Raw genomic sequence first — 17,739 nt, 5'->3', positions numbered from 1 at the left:
AGCCATCCTCGTAATCACTACCGCGAGAACCTAAAATTCTACAGTTTCAGAGGTTTTTGCTGCCTCCATGAAAAGAGCAGAAAGCACCTGTGAAACGTCGGCAAACATCTATCAAATTACACGGCGTAACAACCCACAACTTAAACATCTTCAGTTATAACATTATTTTGAATAGCACTTTCATGGAACCGTGAGAACTTTCCGAGGAACCACGGTGTCCACAGGCATGCGGTTGGCATTATTTAGCGCAGGTAATTCGTATTCATTTCAGTTAATAGAATCATATGTTGGCAACGTTAAACAGTGTAGCTTTTGCGCATTTAGTCTGGGTATGTTGTCTATGATAAGGGTCAGTAGGTGCCAACTCATGTAGCATACGTTGACAGCTTGCTTGGAGACATCTTATCACGATTCAGTAGAACTTCTATTATTCTAATAGTATTCAGAAGAGATGTCGCAAGAAGTCGTCAGCGGTTTACGGGAGCGTTAGCTGAACCAAGAACAAAGCAACTGGAACATTTGAGATTTGATAACCATTCAGTTACGATTGCGTGATCATATCGAAGCTGACCTAACAATAACCTTTCTTCCGTTCTGTCTGTGGAGCGGTAATATTGATGTTTTCAGATACCCATATTGTATCGTGTTGTGTTTCTTGGAGTGCAATGCCATACCGCGCAAAGTGGATGTAGGTTACATACAGGTAACAGGACGTAAAATTCTTCAGATTTACCGAAGAATCCAGTATGGCATGTAACATGCAACATCGTAACATAAGCAAGTCTGATCTAATGTAATACATGTGTGGAATGTAGTAGATTTGATGATTTCAACATCTGAAAATGTAGGTTGTAATATTAGAGATTGTGAATAACGTATAGCCGTTGTGTACTTATCTGTGAATCGCTCACAGAGTGCAGTACAATACAATCTGCGGTTCGTTGTTCATCAGAATGAATCTATTTAAACTAAGGTAAAGGCAATCTATGGTATTATTAAAGAGTGGTTTATCTGTGCTGGCTTGCGAGGCCGAGTACTGTTATCGAGATGTTGGCGGTATGGATGCGAGATATTTAGTTTGGAATTTTTTCAAGATTTTGATGTAACAAGAAAATATTATCAGGAGTGAAGTTTTATGTGATCAATTGCAAGGTAAGCTATTCACTTCCCGTTAAATCAGTTGTTTGCACCTCTAATGGTTCCATTAATCTCATTAGGTGGATTTTTGATGGCCACGTGCATTTGAATATGATTTTTTTTACCTAATGGAAGTATTGAGTAGTAATTAATTTTTCTGAACTTAAAGTATTGTAGAAGTGTAGTGCATTTTTAATAACGTAAATGAGCTTGGAACAAGCTGTGAACTACAACAGGCGGTGCAATTTTGTAATATTTACACCACAAGAGGTGATGCAATTTTTACGTTTTTGAGATCATTGGCAAATTTGTATAGTATTGGAGATAGAAAGGCAGAACAGATACAGATTTATTGCATCAGTTTACCTATTGCCAACCAGAAAATGCATTCAATTTTGCCGATTTAGATTAATGACCACATTTTCTATTATGTACCATCATATTCAAGTAATGGCTGCTGCTTAATTTTTAATTGTGTATTTTCAGTATTAGAACCGCATCATTTAGAAAATTCAATAGTAGCCATCATGTCTGAAACCCCAATGTTGAATTCTCCAAGTTCAGTGACTACAGTGGATAATGCATTTGCTGTGGGTGAGAAGAGAGAATCAGACAAGAGAGTCTGTATGAAGAAGCAGCTAGGGTTATTGGAGGGAGTGGCTATTATTATTGGAATAATTTTTGGTTCAGGTAATTAACACATTTTATTTTTGATCCACAAGTTTATGTTCATATCTAAAATCCTGCAAATTTACCTGATCCTGAGTAGTCCATATATGCCTCCAATTTGAGATTATCCTCTAAGGTACGAGGGCTATAGAGTACACAAGAGCAAGTGTGTACTAGAAGAATTATAAAATGGACTACTGGCACTGACTGAACATACCAGGTATATCAGAGGACATGAAGTTATTAAAAATTAATTTGAACTTGATATCCAAACCTCTGGTGTTCTTAAGGCAGGTGAAGACTGTTTTTTGTTTGGTCTAGAAACCAGCCCAAAACATTCTTTCCTTTCTGGGATTTTTATCTTACTGATTAACAAAAGCATTGAACATTGAGTGGAATAAATTGGTTTTTGAATGTTTTTTTAAGCAGTAACCAGAAATGTGCATGTTGATGTCATGCAAAATAACATTCTGACATGAAGAAACAAATGTGCTATGTGATTCTTTGCTATTTCTGAATTGGCTTCTTGTGATCATAAATATCTTGTGTAATTGGAACTGAAGTAACGCTTGTTCACAACATTCGCAGGATCAAATTGTGTCACTGGTGGTCCAACTATATTATAGTAAAACCTTCTGCAATCTTAGAATTTTTATCCACAGTAGGCTGAGCTACTCACAGTAAGAGTGGAAAGGGTGAGGGGGGGGGGGGGAGCAAGACACCTTATTTACGGCAGTCACTTTTACTTCCTCCCCATATTCTGCTAGCTGGCCACCGATGTATTTATTTGTAATGGTCAGTGAAGCTCGGAGATATCTTGCGAAAGTATTCCAAGCTCTGATTAAGTGTAAGCCATGTAAATTCCTTACTCCATTCTTCCTTGAATTTCTACCTCTGGTGTTTGAAACTGATCTGTCAAAGACAAAGGGACTTGTTCATTTCTACTTTAATTTTGTTATCTGATGCCTTATATACATTAATCCACTTAATTTCACCTCCTAGTGGGGATTGTTTCTGCATTGTAATGGTACAGTAAACAAATTCTTCACACACATTTCCTTTAAGTTTTCTTGTGACCTATCTGTTGCTGCATGTTGTATTGTGTCTGCTAAAAAAATGTTCGAGCCTTAAGAAAGTAACAATTCTTTCAATCTTGGTTACAAACAATAAACATGCCTGTAAACCACAAGTAACCTGTGGTGCAGCATTATTTGTTGAGTCCACTCTGTTAATTTCTTATGTAATGCAGATGCCGATTGGTCTGCACCTCGTAAGTAGCACACATTCTCACCAATTATAAATACATGTAAGCAGTGGTGGTTATGCTTTATTATATAATTATTTTTGTGGTAATACTGTAACTAACTAACTAGATGGCTTACTGAACCCGAAGGTTCATCACCGAATTAACCAAAGCCCTCCACCGGACCCTGTCCTGGGCCAACAAAATCCAGTTTCCTTCAACTCCTATCTCCCATAGATCCCGCCTGAGATTATCCTCCCATCTACGTCTAGGTCTCCCCAGAGGTATCTTCCCCTCAGGTGCACACGTCTTGTCCCATCCATGCGTGCTACATGCCCAGCCCATCTCATTCTTCTCGACTTAATCACCCTGACAATACTGGGGGAGCAGTACAGATTTTTAAGCTCGTCATTGTGCAGTTTTCTCCACGCCCCATCGTCTTCCCTCTTAGGCCCAAATATCCTCCTCAACACCCGATTCTCAAACACCTGCAATCTGTGTTCCTCCCTCTGAGTGAGAGACCATGTTTCGCACCCATTCAAAACAACAGGCAAGATTATTGTTTTGTATACTTTAATTTTCAGGTTCTTAGAGATCAGACGGGAAGACAAAATATTTTGGACTGAGAAGTAGCAAGCATTTCCGGAATTTAGTCTCCTCCTAACTTCCTCACGAGTATCATTTTGATTTGTTATTGTTGTTCCCAAATATTTGAACTTTGTAACCCTTTCAAAGGATTTATTAGCCACCCTAAGATAATTTTGCCCGCCTGTCTTCTGATGACGAGATACTAACATGTACTTAGTTTTTTCTGAATTTACTTCTAGCCCCACTTGTCTACTAACTGTCATAAGTAAGTTATTTATATTTGTATTAGAAACAAATATTGTATTTGTGCTATCACGTGTTCTACATCCTTGGCTTGGGTCTATGAAGGATCTTTGGAATGTAAATAAATTTTGTTAAATTCACAAGCCAAACTTTCAGCCACCTAATGGCACTTAATATTAAATATCTACCAACCATTCATTGTAGTACACATGATTGGAAATTACTGCAGAAGGTTTTGGTGTAGGTTGTTCACTGCCCAAAATGAGTAGAGTAACTTGTAGGTGGGATTTTTAGAAAATGCAGAAACAGACATAAACTGAAAGTAATTACGGTACTTGTTGGTTATCGGGACACATCACTTTAAAAACAGATTCGGTTAGGTTGTTGTTCTGCAAGATTGTTTACTGCACCTCTATCACCGAAATATAGTTTCATAACAACCTAACCTATTTTTAAAGCGATGTGTCCCGATAACCCACAAGTACCGTAATTACTTTAAAAATACTAGGTTCTACAACAAAAGTTCTAGATCCCATGGCGACCTGGTGCCCAGAATTTGTCATATCCTTTCGCAAGGTGTTAAAACATGTATTAAACCAAATATGGAGTGGGTTCCACATGACTTTCTCTTACCCAGTTGTAGGTAAAGTCAATTAAAGCAGAAATAATTGTGTATGTACTAGAGAGCCCAAAACATGTATTTTTGTCAGTATGTTAATTTCTATTAATTTGTTTGTTTCGATTACTAGAAAGTGAAAAGTGATATGGGCATATGTTGTTGACATCTGAATATCACCTCAGACCAGACTGTTTTTGATGGCCCATGTTCATTGTTTGTGGACATTACTTTACCCACCCTTGGTCTGTTATATAGTGTTGCTGTTTCTTGGGTCATGTTTCAATGAGCATTGCAGTTGCCATCTTCAGGGTCCGTGTGTATAACCCGTGCCTTGGATATATATAGAGATATCTGGAGGTTTTTGATTGGTTGAAATTTTTATTGGGATAAAATGGAAGTTGACTGATGTCAAGTAGACTTTTTCATTGATTTGTGCATTCTCCTCCTGACATAAGATCAAGGGTTGATTTTAGATATGAATAAACTTGCTTTTATGCAGGCATTTTTGTGTCACCTACTGGCGTTATTCAGGAAGTAGGATCACCAGGACTTTCAATCATAGTGTGGATGCTTTGTGGAGTCCTGTCAATGGTAGGAGCACTCTGCTATGCTGAACTTGGCACTTCTATTCCTAAGTCTGGTGGTGACTATGCATACATCTTTGAAGCCTTTGGATCTTTGCCAGCTTTCCTCTATCTCTGGGATGCTATGCTAATCTTTGTGTAAGTTAACGCTGTTCTGTTTTCATTTAGCCATATAATGCTTAAAATATGTGCCAGATAATTTTATGCTTTATGTGACAAATTTATAGAAACTGGCAGAGAACAATATATGTCTTTTCCTCTGCCTGTTCTGGGGGTAAAAGACCCGGAAAAGTGTAGGTTGTACCAGATACACAGTTTCTACGTGTTTTTCTTGCTTCTTTTAATTCTGAATACTTTTAGCTGAAATAGAAAACTAGTAAATCACATATTTAAGTTTATTTGAGCTTTCATTTATAAATACAAGTTAATTTGAGACTGATCACTGGTATTTGCAGTGTACTCTCTCTTCCGCACACACACTGTTACTTTACACGTAATAAGAGCTTAGTAAAGAGGAAAAAGACAAAAAGGAAAGCTGTTCTGCTACACACCATGTGTGTTCTTGGGTGGGGACTTGATCAGCCATAACAAGACATGACACAGTACACGCCACACAACACGACACATAGCTTCTTTCTGATTAAGTTTTTCTTCACATTACGAATTATAATTTATGAAGAACTCAATCGTATTTCATGCTTTTTACCTACCTTATATTCAGTTATAAACCCTGTTTAAGCGGTTTATGTTCTTTTTAAAGTAATAGTTACTTTCAAGTTGGATTTAATCCTTACAGGCCGACAACCAATGCTATCATGGGTCTTACGTTTGCCAGTTATGTGATTCAGCCTTTCTTCCCGTCTTGTAAAGTTCCAGACAGCTCAGTGAGAATGCTTGCAGCTGTAACAATCTGTAAGTATATGATAAGTTGGACACGTGTCACAAAAATTAAACGTTCATCTATCAGTAATCAGAGCACACATTAGGATAGGTAAAATGTTCCAGTCTTGTGTTTGAGAGCCAGTTTTATGTGAGAAAAATTTAAAATAAAGTTAGTTTGGTTTTGAGTGAGATTGAGTGTCTATAATTTTGTTGTGGATTCATTGTCACCATGGTATCCTAATGTTGGGATGTAGGAAATGACATCTGCTATTGTCATGGAGATTCTCAAGTATCACAAGTTGTGTACAAGGTGGGTGAGTAGGACGAGGTCAAAGGAGCGGTGCATTCCTGGCTGAAGGCACAACCAAAATCATTTTTTTCTGATGGAATAAAGAAGTTGGTGCAACTGTGTAAGAAGTGTATTGAAAATGAGGGTGATTATGTAGAAAAATGACATATCATTTCTCTAATCTCTAATTAAATTATATATCTCAAAATATTTAATTTGCTGTTACTTTTTGAAATGCCCTCGTATAATTAATGATTAATAAGCATGGAAACATTAGTGTAGGTGTTTATTGGTATGTCATTTATGTTTCTGGTTGAAAGTTGTCTGTGTAATGGAATACAACGGCAAGAATTAGTTCTAAAAATTGTGAAAATACAGTCAGAGTAGAGCAGAGGCTAGAGGAAAAATCCTCTGCCCCCATCGGGGATCGAACCCCGGTCGTCCAGCCCGTAGCTAGTCAACTATACTGACTGAGCTATCCCGGCTCATATTTATCTTTGGTGTGGCAACAGTAAAGCACAGTCCTTATTTATTTAACAAAATATATAAATCATTAGCATCGCATTTTACGAAGTCAAGGACAGTGCTGCATAACAGTTGCTAGTGACATGAATTGGTGGAAAAATGCAAATTTGACATTTCTACATTAATTATATGCACATTTGATAGGGATGTAAAAAATGTCACCAAATGCATAAAAACTTTTGATGCAGCAGAGCACATTATACGAAATCTAATAAATTTTAAAGACTTACATTTTTAGAATTTGTGTATAAGTAGAGTTGTAAGGTTAAAATTATTTTTGTAACACATATTTATCTTTTCCTTTCATTTCCTTCTTTTTATCCTTGAAATATTCATTATTGCACTCCTCCCTCTAATGTTTCTTTTAACATTCTTTCCTCATGCTGTACCTTTATACCTTTTTTTCTCTGCGTCTCAGCATTCTTGTAAAATTGAAGGTAACAATTTCTTTATTGTTTTATACAAACAATTTTAACAATATAAAATCTCTAGCAAATATGCGACACTTCCAAAGACCACTTCAGCTTACTTCCTATTTACCATTCATAATCATCTCAACATATTTGCTGTTGAATAAGTAGCACGCTGCCATTTTTGTAACCTTTGATTTGGTCATCAAACCCTGAGGTATTGAATTGTAAGTGACCTGAAATTACGGATTTCATTATTTAGTTTTTATAGTACTTTTCCTCAAAGATCAGATGTTACCCACTATACTTTTTTTAACGTTATCCTGTCATTCTGTTTATATCACAAATGCTTCTTGCCATGTTTCAGAAGTAAGTGGTTTATATTTGTTGCAGGTTTCTTGACTTTTCTTAATTCTTACGATGTAAAGCTTACGACACGATTGCAAAATATCTTCATGTTCACTAAGGTCGCTGCCCTTGTTGTGATAATTATTGCTGGATTTGCATATCTTTTTATGGGTAAGTATTAACACATTTGCTGCTGGGAATTTGAAAACATTCCGTAGTTCATTGTTGGGTTTTGCACTGCCTGATGAATAAAAATAGTTGGTATACTTTGAGGACGTGGCATTTTATGGTACCATGCCTTCAGGAAGCAGAACAGCTCCACACAGAACACAAAAATATTAGTTTCCCCTTGAAAAGAAAATTTTACTCTTTCGGTAAACTTTGAGGTTATGGTGTCATGTCTAGCAGTTTTCACTGGAAAATTCTCATTCTGTATATAGTTCATAGATAGCAGTATAAGTGAAAAATGGTTTGTCTTTGGTGAAAGAACAACAAAGAATAAATACACAATAATAGCAAGATAGTAATCAGTGTAATACATAATCCATGCATTTTGGTTTAACCTTTGATGTTCTTACCTTTTTACTCTCGTAATCTGAATTGTTTTTTTGCGTAACCATATTTTAATGGAACTTGTAAAAAAACCCAAGCTAAAGATATAAGCTGTGACCTCACTAAATTGCCGACACACAGCTGCAATTGTAATTTTAATATTAATATTAGTACAGTTTTATCAGTCAGTAGTATTCTTAACATTAGACCACCTGAAGATGGTCATTTCAGGTTGAAACATGTAGTGGAGTAAACCAGTGGGTTGGTGAAACGAAATAAAGACAGATGTGTGGCAGATTTTTGTGTCGTCGATTAAAGTACCACCTAACAGGATGCCTTTGATTAAGAAAATATATGGTAAATTAAGCTCTTATATGTTTACAGTTTTGTAGATAGATACAGTTTAATATTATATCAATGCAGATTTTTTTGCTTTCGAACTGAAATGTGGCAGTTCTGGTAAAGAAGGGGGAGGGACAATAATTTTTGTACAAGTTACGTAGTGATTGAACATATGAGTTTGCGTATGGATTTCATAAGAAACCGCATTCCAGGAAATTGTCGCACCTCATACACACCAAACTGCATATTTCTTTGGAGGTACTAATGTAATCTCATTCTTTGATGTATTTATTTGCATTGATATGAAAGAAAATTACATCATCTACTTAATAGGCTGGGTCCGCAGTGGCCGCTCGGTCTGAGGCGTGGGCCTTGTGCCGCTTGGTCGCTGGGATCATGGGTTCGAATCCCACTCAAGCCATGGGTGTTTGTCCGTGTGTTTCTGTGTTGTGCTGTCCTGTGTACAGGTAGAGGCCTTGCGACGGGCCGATCCCTCGTCCAAGGAGTCCTACCGGATGTCTATAGATCAAAGTCAAGGTAACAAAAAAAAAGATAACCTTGGATACCGAAAAAATGTATAAACATTGTTAAACCGGGGAAAAAAAATACACACACACACATGCACACTTAATATGCTTCTAAATGATTGCAGTTCTTTTCTCTGTGTTTAAATTCTCACCAAAGATTAAAAAAAAGTAAATTTTCACATTACATTTATTCATCAAATGAAAGGTCCAGAATTTCTCGTATAAGTAAGATAAGTGTGATGTAGCATGAAGCAGATAAAAATACTGCGATACAAGATTATCTTTACAAAAGTTCTTCCTTTGCGTGTGTAACAGGTAATGCTGAAAACTTGCAAGATCCTTTTCGTGGCACAACGGGAGATGCTGGGAAGATAGCGGTCTCCTTTTGTTCTGGGATATTCTCATATTCTGGGTGGAATTATTTGAATTTTATGACGGAGGAACTCAAAGACCCTTATGTGTAAGTTATTCATCACTTCTGATAATTTAGCATGCAGTTGTCAGTAATATATTTATGGATTGATGTGGATTTGTAGGTCTGTTTAATTTCATTCGCCACATTAAACATTCTGTCATGTGGGTGACTATTTTTATGACTTGAACTTTCATTTCTGTGTGCCATTCATAAATTACTCACTGTTTTCCTCAAATCCTTTGACTGCTAAGGTGATTTTCAGATGCATGATGTGTGTATATTCCCGTATTTGTCGTAATTTACGCCTCCCTCACTATGATGTCTTCGTTGTTCTGGGTCATTTGTCGTAATGTTTTAATATTTGCTGTTACACACAGTGAAGTTATTTGGAAGAAAGAGTAAGAGTTATAGCATAATAATAATAATTCAATTCAGTTAAGATATTGTAGGTGCGTCATATTGTGATTTATTTAAATAGTATTAAAAATATATTAAAATCATATTACAATCATATTAGTGACTTGTGACACAACAACGGATGAAGATACAATATGAAGGACGAGAACATGATAAGAAAAATAAAAACTAAAAATCATTAAAAATCAGTAATTCAGTTAAAAAGTTTATAACATAACACCTGATGACGGCTATATATAGCCGAAACATGTCGTAAATGTTCCACGTGTAAATCGAGTACTCGATACGGAACGTAAAATGATATTTTAATCTTTTAATTATCTTATATTGTGATTGACGGCCAATTTTAATATATTTTTAATACTATTCAATTCAGTTAATTTATTTAAGTGTTTGCAAACAACAAGAAGCCAATAACAGGCAAACACTGATGATTATGATGATGATGATAATAATAAGCAGTTATTTAACTCATGCATATTTAGGTTTTAAAAAGTTGCTAGATAATATCACTTCCCTAAGAGTGAAATTAGTTGTGCAAATGGAACCTGGAAGGCAAAATATGCAATTTGGATGATCTTCAATTTACATACCTTTAAAAGTAAGTTGTGTTTTATGTAATAGGAAAACACTAATCTAGCAGCATGAAGGCAATTTGATGTTGGCAAATCTGACCTGAGGTGGAAGCAAAACTAAAAAAAATAAATAAAGAAGTTATTGAGGTATGTCACTAAAGCTGAGAGGCACGCATGAGACAGATACTGCTACTCCCAGTGATCAGATGATAGGAAGAATGGTGGACAACAGAAGAGACTTGCAGTTGTAACGAGGGCTCCAAACCATGGTAGGTGACCAGAATTGTCCACAGAGTCTAAGCTTGAGCTGTCCTCAGTGCACAGAAAAATCTGCCTGGTTTGTCGGACCCGTAATTCTGTGAATGAGCAAATTGTTTTACCTGGTGACGATGATATGAAGAAATTGTAACATAAAATATTTGTCCTGCTAAAAGTTCAAGAATTTGTCTTGATTGTTCTTTGTCTGGCCTGTATTTATTTTATTTTGTCTAATCTGATTAAGAATGTGCCCACAGTGGTTCTTTTCTGGGTCGCAGTGCCTTATAGTTTGGTAGACTTTTACCAGTGTTTCGGCAAAACAGCTCTACGACCCAGAAGGCAACTGTGTTCATACTCGACACAGTGAGAACCTCGCATCCTGCTGTGATCTTAGTGTTCCTTAACTCAATATTTTATTTAATATAAACCATTTTAAACCTTTTTTTTTTGTTTAACTTTGTAAAGCCGTACTTTGTGTTTGCATTATGGTACGTGTAAAACATGGAAGCACCCGCATTCGGGTTGTAAAGCTGAGATGTTGTTACATACTGAAAAAGAAAAGCAGAGTAAAAGTGTTGATGGTATAAAGTTAAATGAATGTGTATCAAAGGTTGCATATCCATTTTCATGAATTTTTACAGTTAGTGATTTTAGATATGACTTCTAGTACCAATTTTAAACAATGACTATTATTTATTGTGTGTACAGGCACATGGATACGTTGTTTTAAATCTACCTCAGAGTGTATTATTGCTTCATGCATATTGTTACACAGTTATTTTTCTGTGAAATTTGTTTCCATTTCAAGTTAATTTTCATTTCCTGAAATTGCATCAATGGGAAGTGTACTTAACGTAGTCGTTCCTTCTATGCATATGCAACATGTGGCCTGTTGATTGTACTCTTTGCACATTGTCTGTGAATAATAAGGTTTTGTAAATATTTCCATTCTGTTCCTTGAGTTTTTTTAGTACAATACATTTTGCTCTCCAAGATTTGTTCTTATCATTTGTAAATTGAGACTGGGTCAGGATTTTTCTAGTGTGTAGTCACATCTGACCATCAAGGCAGATGGAATTTAAAGAGTAAGTGGCTTGATGCTTTTGTCCCCGCCCATCATTTAATTCCTGAAATAGGGAGTCTTCAATCGGTTTGGTAAAAGCAATTTAAAAAATGAATGCTTTTGTATTGTAATTGAATAAACTCTTTAATCATTCAAAACAATTTCTTTCAGCTTAATATACAGTGTACTTACATATTATTTTTTAAACACGTGTATTTGTGAACATCTGTTTGTAGAAAAATTGAAACATCTAAAATTAAGTCTTAGGGGCTGACTTTTATAAAGTGAATGAATGTAACTACAGAATGGATATTTGTGAGCTGATTAAAAGAAAATAGTTCCAATATTACAATTTTAAACTGTCACTGGTAGGTTAATTTAATCACAGTACAACTGTTGTTTGATTTTGGGTACCAAAACTCAGATAGGTCAACAGCTAGCTTTGTTTTGGTTTTTATCTCCCCCCCCCCCCCCCCCCCCCCCACGTGGTCCACACGCTGAAAAGATGGCACACACCTTGCTCAACATATTTTTCCATTACTAAGGTTTTCTTCGTGAAACAAATTATATTTTTAATACATATTGGAATAATTTATTTTTTTAATACTGACATTTTTTGTCTTCATGACATTACTTACAGCTTGCTGAAGAATTTAATTATACTTTAATTATTTGTTATATTGAAGACGTAATATTTAGTCACCTCTTTCTGTTTACTGCAGGAACCTTCCTCGAGCTATTTACATCTCCCTGCCACTCGTTACGTTGATCTACGTTTTTGCAAATGTGGCATATCTGGCTGTCCTGACACCTACAGCCATGATTGCCTCCAATGCTATTGCTGTGGTAGGTGTTCATTCATTGCTGGATGCATGCAGAGTTTTCTTCATTAGTACCTATTACAGCTACAGTTTGAAGACCTTCAGTCTTTGTCATATTAAATGTTTGCCAGTGGTCTGATCTTGTCGTGTCGATCAAGGAAGGCAGTCTAGGTCACATACAAGTATTTACAATTTGTGTTTTACATTGTGTTGCAAATGAGTATGTTGGCATTTAATTTTGTGAGGTGATTTAACAAAGGAATTGATCATTTTGTGTTTCATGCACAGTCACCTATGGGTTAAATTAAAAGCTGAAAGCATTTAGTGTGCGAGAATGTGGGTTGGATTCATCTGACTCTGAGCTCTGTGAACTTGTTAATGGACCTTCTGGTTTCATAATAGATGAGGACTTTCTTGACAAGCTGAATAGCTGTTAGCGTCTTATGAAGGACCTTCTTCCATAGTGTTGGTTAAGTATACCAAATTTCAGAAATTTAGGGAAGTTCTTGTCCATTTATGTAAAATTGTTATCAAGTCTGGTTCGTTATCAGCATTGTTTGAGAGTAGAAAATGATACGTATTACAAAATGGGTTTTGTGAAATTCTGATTCAACATTTTTAATATTGAAGTTTGTCAAAGTTTCGTTCGTTAGTCACATTTCTGTGCCTTTTTGGTTTCCTTCCTTTTAAGACTTACTAAGTTTGAAACCTCTTGTCAGATAGAGGCTTTATTGTGATTTGCTTAATATTTTCACACCTACAGACATTTGCAGACTCTGTGCTGGGTGTAATGTCGTGGATCATGCCTGTTATGGTGGCTGCGTCTATATTTGGAGGTCTGAGTGTCCACATCATGACTTCTTCCAGGTAATCAGTCAACTGCCTATAAGGCCTTATGACCACACACTGACAGTCCATTATGTTGCATGTTTGTGGCAAAAATCTTAAGGTAAATTGTTGGTGTAAAAGTTGGATTTTACAGTGAAATGTCATTATCAAATATATCTCGGACAAGGGACGTGTCCATCGTGATGTTGGTTAGCTGTTTCATTGCGGACGTGTTGGTACTAAAACATCCAGATAGACAGTGGCTTAAATGATGCTTATATACACTATGTGAAGAAAGAAAAACTGTTCATGACCTGACTCTGTGGCTGTATTGAAGATATATTGGTCACCAGTGAAGAGTTATGAAAGGCTGTGTGCTATATGCTGCGAAATTTCCATTTGCAGAATGTGCTTTGTTGGAGCGAGGTATGGCCATTTCCCTGCCATGCTTTCTCATATCAGCATTGAGAAGTTTACACCTACTCCGTCTTTAGTATTTCTGGTATGTAGCATTCTCCGTAACACACACACAATTGAATATAACCGAACCCCGGTCTTTAAAGGAAACGTAAGAAATGCAAAGTGTTTGAAGACATTACAGAAGGAGAGCAATAGGCTTTTTGGCTTGGCTGATGATTAGTACTTTTAAAAAATAACAGTATCTATCCTCAGAATAAATAAATGGATTACATTTCGTTTGCAGAATATTTTGTCGCTGGTGATGCTGAGTACCAGTGACATCTATTTGCTCATCACGTACTCAAGTATTGTTGAATCAGTTTTCATCATGCTGTCAGTCACAGGTATTCTGTGGTTACGGTGGAAACGACCTAACATGGTCAGACCAATTAAGGTACGTTGGAAAATGCGTTCATTTTGTACAGCAGCCACATTTATAGGTTTAGCTGACCTTTCGGGAAGGCTTACATCACATCTTCCCAATGTTGTGTATGTGTACGAGTGTATATTTTTCAGTACACAAGCTTCTTTATATTATTTTAATTTTTACAAAATGCACTAATTCTCTACAAATTCTTTTTGAGACTGTGATACTTTATGTGAATATATTTTTTTGCAAATATGTCCTGGCATTGGAACATTCTAAAAGTTTATGCAGTAAACTGCCCTCTGCAGGGAAATTGCTGTTGGTAACATCTAAATGCTTGACAATATACGTGATGGAGTTCTGTATTGTTGGAACATGTGATTAACTTTCTGTTGATTGGGAAAAGCTCCTATTAAGGTGTTTAAGATACCTTTGTTTTTCCTTACTACCGTTCAGTGGATTAATGAATCTACTGGTTACACACAATTTACTTTATTTTGTCGCAGGTGTCACTATGGGTACCTGCAGTTTTCTTGATAGTGTGCTTGTTTCTTGTGATCGTTCTGTGCTATGCACGGCCGTTCGAAGTTATTATGGGAGCGGTTATCACATTGACAGGCCTGCCTGCTTTCTGGGTTGGCGTCATGTGGCAGAATAAACCACTTTGGTTTCGGAATATGTTCTGTAAGTATTTTTACGCAAGGTTTCCTTCCTGCATGAAACAAAATTAATTTCCAACCGTATTTCCTTGTTGTTTTCTTGTCAGTAAATCTAAACAGAAAGAAAATAGGATTGAATGTTTATCTATACAAGATTTATTTTGCTCAGATGCAAAGAGTTGCTCAATGCCTTTCGTATATTGTCTCAAAGTTTAGTGAAGGTGCCTGTGGATGTTTTCGCATTTCACATCCAGACGTGTCGACCTGTGTTCACTCTTAATAAAATGTATGCCATGTTATTACAGTAGACATTTATTTAACTGTTTGAGGGTTTGTGGTTTTTGCTGTGAACCACACTTGAATTACTCCGTAGATCAAAACAACCTTCAGTGATACGTCTATTTGACCCCGACATTTATTTGTGTTCGTAAGGTTCCGCGGTAAATCTTCATACATCAGAATATGAAACAGTTTAATTTCTGAAATTAATTTATGCTTCAGAGTGTGAATAGTTTTGGAAAGATAAATGAAATAAGTGTAAAATGTTTGTGTTTTGAAATTTGTGCTTCAGTACTGTGCAATTTCAGGAATTTTGAGTTTGTACCAGCATTAATGTTTTATTTCCTCTACGTCTGTAATATTTGGCGTTACTTGTCACACTTCCTTTGTTTTACTTAAAGGATTAAATTAGTATCATAAAGTCAAGTCAATTGAACCCAATTATGTAGGAGAAGTAAATAGGGTGACTTCTTTTTGAACAAGTGATGCTGCGTGTAAATACAATTTTCTAGGCTGCTTTTCAGTCTTTTCTTTTTTCAGGTACCGTGACATGCAGTGTACAGAAACTGTTCTTATCTGCAAAAGAAGAATAACTTTACTTGTCAGTTGGGCAGAAACATTGTAGCCGTCAACTGTCTGCTGCTGGAATTAGATAAAATTTCAGCTGTAACTAAGAAAATTTCATATTCTGCCTTTACTCTGAATTGACTTGCCTCTGCTGCTTTTTAAGCAGAATATTACCATAAGATTTGATGACTAGTGAAAAGACCAGTTTTTTTATGCTAGCGTTTTACAGAGTTTGGTAACTGGTTTGACCTTGAAGATGGAGGCATTGTTTTCCTCTGACATGTTGGTAACCACCTGGTTTGGTGGAAAGTTTTGAAGGCATGATCTGATAAGTTAATTTATGTTCGTGATAGTTTATTACATTTGACCAAAAATTTACAGTGACTCATGTTGCTTGAGTCAAAGGACCAATTACATTCGTGTTGATGTGATTGTGAGATTTGAGGTTAAAATCTTCATACTCGCCGCTGTGAAAACCTCAAATCATGCGTGAATACAGTAGTCTGAAGTATCATTTTGTTGAAGAAAATGCAGTGTGGAAGTTTTTTTTTTTAATAAAACCATTTCTTATTTTGTGCAGAAACATTTGTAATGTTTGATAAATGATTTAAGATTGCAAAATGATACTGTATGTTTTTTTTTTTGGTTCCTGTTGTAAAATGTTCAGACATTGCTTAGAACTTTACTTGAATTATTTGCTAAATATTACAAAATGCTTACGATTTGTTAGTTTCATGCACTTTATGCTTTTCCAGTTTTCATTGTTTTTTAATCAGTTGCCATAAAAGTAGTTGTTTTGTCTTAGGACGGCAGGACAGAGGAATGACGGTTGCTCTCCGTTTACTGAGATCTGTTTGTGATTTTGATAGGGTAAAGTTTATCATTAAATTATTGCTATTGTTTTTTTTTTAGAATTTTTCACTTTTGTTTATGAAATGTTTTTTATTCTTGTTGCCAGACTGCATTGTAAGTTAAGTTTTACTTTTTGTACTTGGTTATAAGTTTGTGCCATAATTATTTCTGCCGTTGGGAGTTTCTTGCCTTGTACATGACTACATTCATCATTTACATTGATGCTTGAATGACCATTTTGTGGATACTGAACATTATTTTGTGTGAAATATATTAATTATTTGTTGTATTTTATTCAAATGTATTACCTGGATCCCCTTTTTTCCAGTGTAAACCAAGAGGATTGAAAAAAGAGACAACCTATAGAGAGAACCATCTTCAGGTATGTTTTGAAATGTACTAGTACTGTCATGTCCATGTTTTTGTATCCAAAGTACAGACCAATTTTGATGAAACTCAGTATGGATCACTTGCACTAAACATTGTCATCCTTTTGAGAATTTGTTTTGGTTAATTTTGTAGGGCACTTTATTTGGAGACTAAAGTATTTTTATTATGAACAGGTCCACTGTCAATGAAATAAAAGTTTCGGCTAATAAGCACAGAACATTGACGTATATGTCTGTTGGTAACTCAATTGAAAACTGAAAATCGTTGCAATGACATGTAGATGTATAGGATATAATTGAGCGGTATTGTAATTATTTGAATCCTTCGAGAGAAAATGACATGTATTATGAAGATTTCCGTCTTCCGGGTTGTTGCGCTGTGTAGTCTGGTCATCGCCCTGATGACGGAGGCAGTATGACCTCTGAAACGTTGGTAAACATCGACCAGACTACACAGCGGAACAACCCAGAAGACAGAAATCTTCATACTCATCGCCCTGATGATGGAGGCAGTATGACCTCTGAAACGTTGGTAAACATCGACCAGACTACACAGCGCAACAACCCAGAAGACAGAAATCTTCATACTCAACGCCCTGATGACGGAGGCAGTATGACCTCTGAAATGTTGGCTAACATCTACCAGACTACACAGCGCATCAACCCAGAAGACAGAAATCTTCATACTCTGATGACGGAGGCAGTATGACCTCTGAAACGTTGGTTAACATCGACTAGACTACAGAGCACAACAACCCAGAAGACGGAAATATTCATACTCATCGCCCTGATGATGGAGGCAGTATGACCTCTGAAACGTTGGTAAACATCG

General features: G+C 36.1%; 1 protein-coding gene across 2 annotated transcripts; it reads left to right on the top strand.

Annotated features, from left to right (window-relative positions):
- Nucleotides 1–347: 347 nt before the first annotated feature.
- Nucleotides 348–16,807, top strand: gb (solute carrier family 7 member genderblind). 2 transcript variants are annotated; one of them, XM_087349505.1, is made up of 12 exons: nt 348–703; nt 1,624–1,827; nt 4,999–5,221; nt 5,880–5,995; nt 7,583–7,708; nt 9,274–9,418; nt 12,409–12,532; nt 13,271–13,374; nt 13,741–13,837; nt 14,039–14,188; nt 14,668–14,845; nt 15,640–16,807. In XM_087349505.1, the coding sequence occupies exons 2-12, from the start codon at nt 1,665–1,667 to the stop codon at nt 15,690–15,692; spliced, it is 1,479 nt and encodes a 492-aa protein (XP_087205631.1). In that variant the 5' UTR covers nt 348–703; nt 1,624–1,664; the 3' UTR covers nt 15,693–16,807. The 2 variants fall into 2 exon arrangements, with proteins under 2 accessions (XP_087205631.1, XP_087205585.1); XM_087349459.1 differs by lacking the exon at nt 348–703 and adding an exon at nt 735–1,152.
- The last annotated feature ends 932 nt before the right edge of the window (nt 16,808–17,739 follow it).

Source organism: Zootermopsis nevadensis, unplaced genomic scaffold (assembly GCF_977971745.1).
Source record: "Zootermopsis nevadensis isolate Lab colony 2312 unplaced genomic scaffold, Znev_1.0 Znev_ptg000001l, whole genome shotgun sequence".
NCBI lineage: Eukaryota > Metazoa > Arthropoda > Insecta > Blattodea > Termopsidae > Zootermopsis > Zootermopsis nevadensis.
The sequence above is the reverse complement of the archived record's forward strand: the minus strand, read 5'-3'. Positions and strand labels throughout refer to the sequence as shown.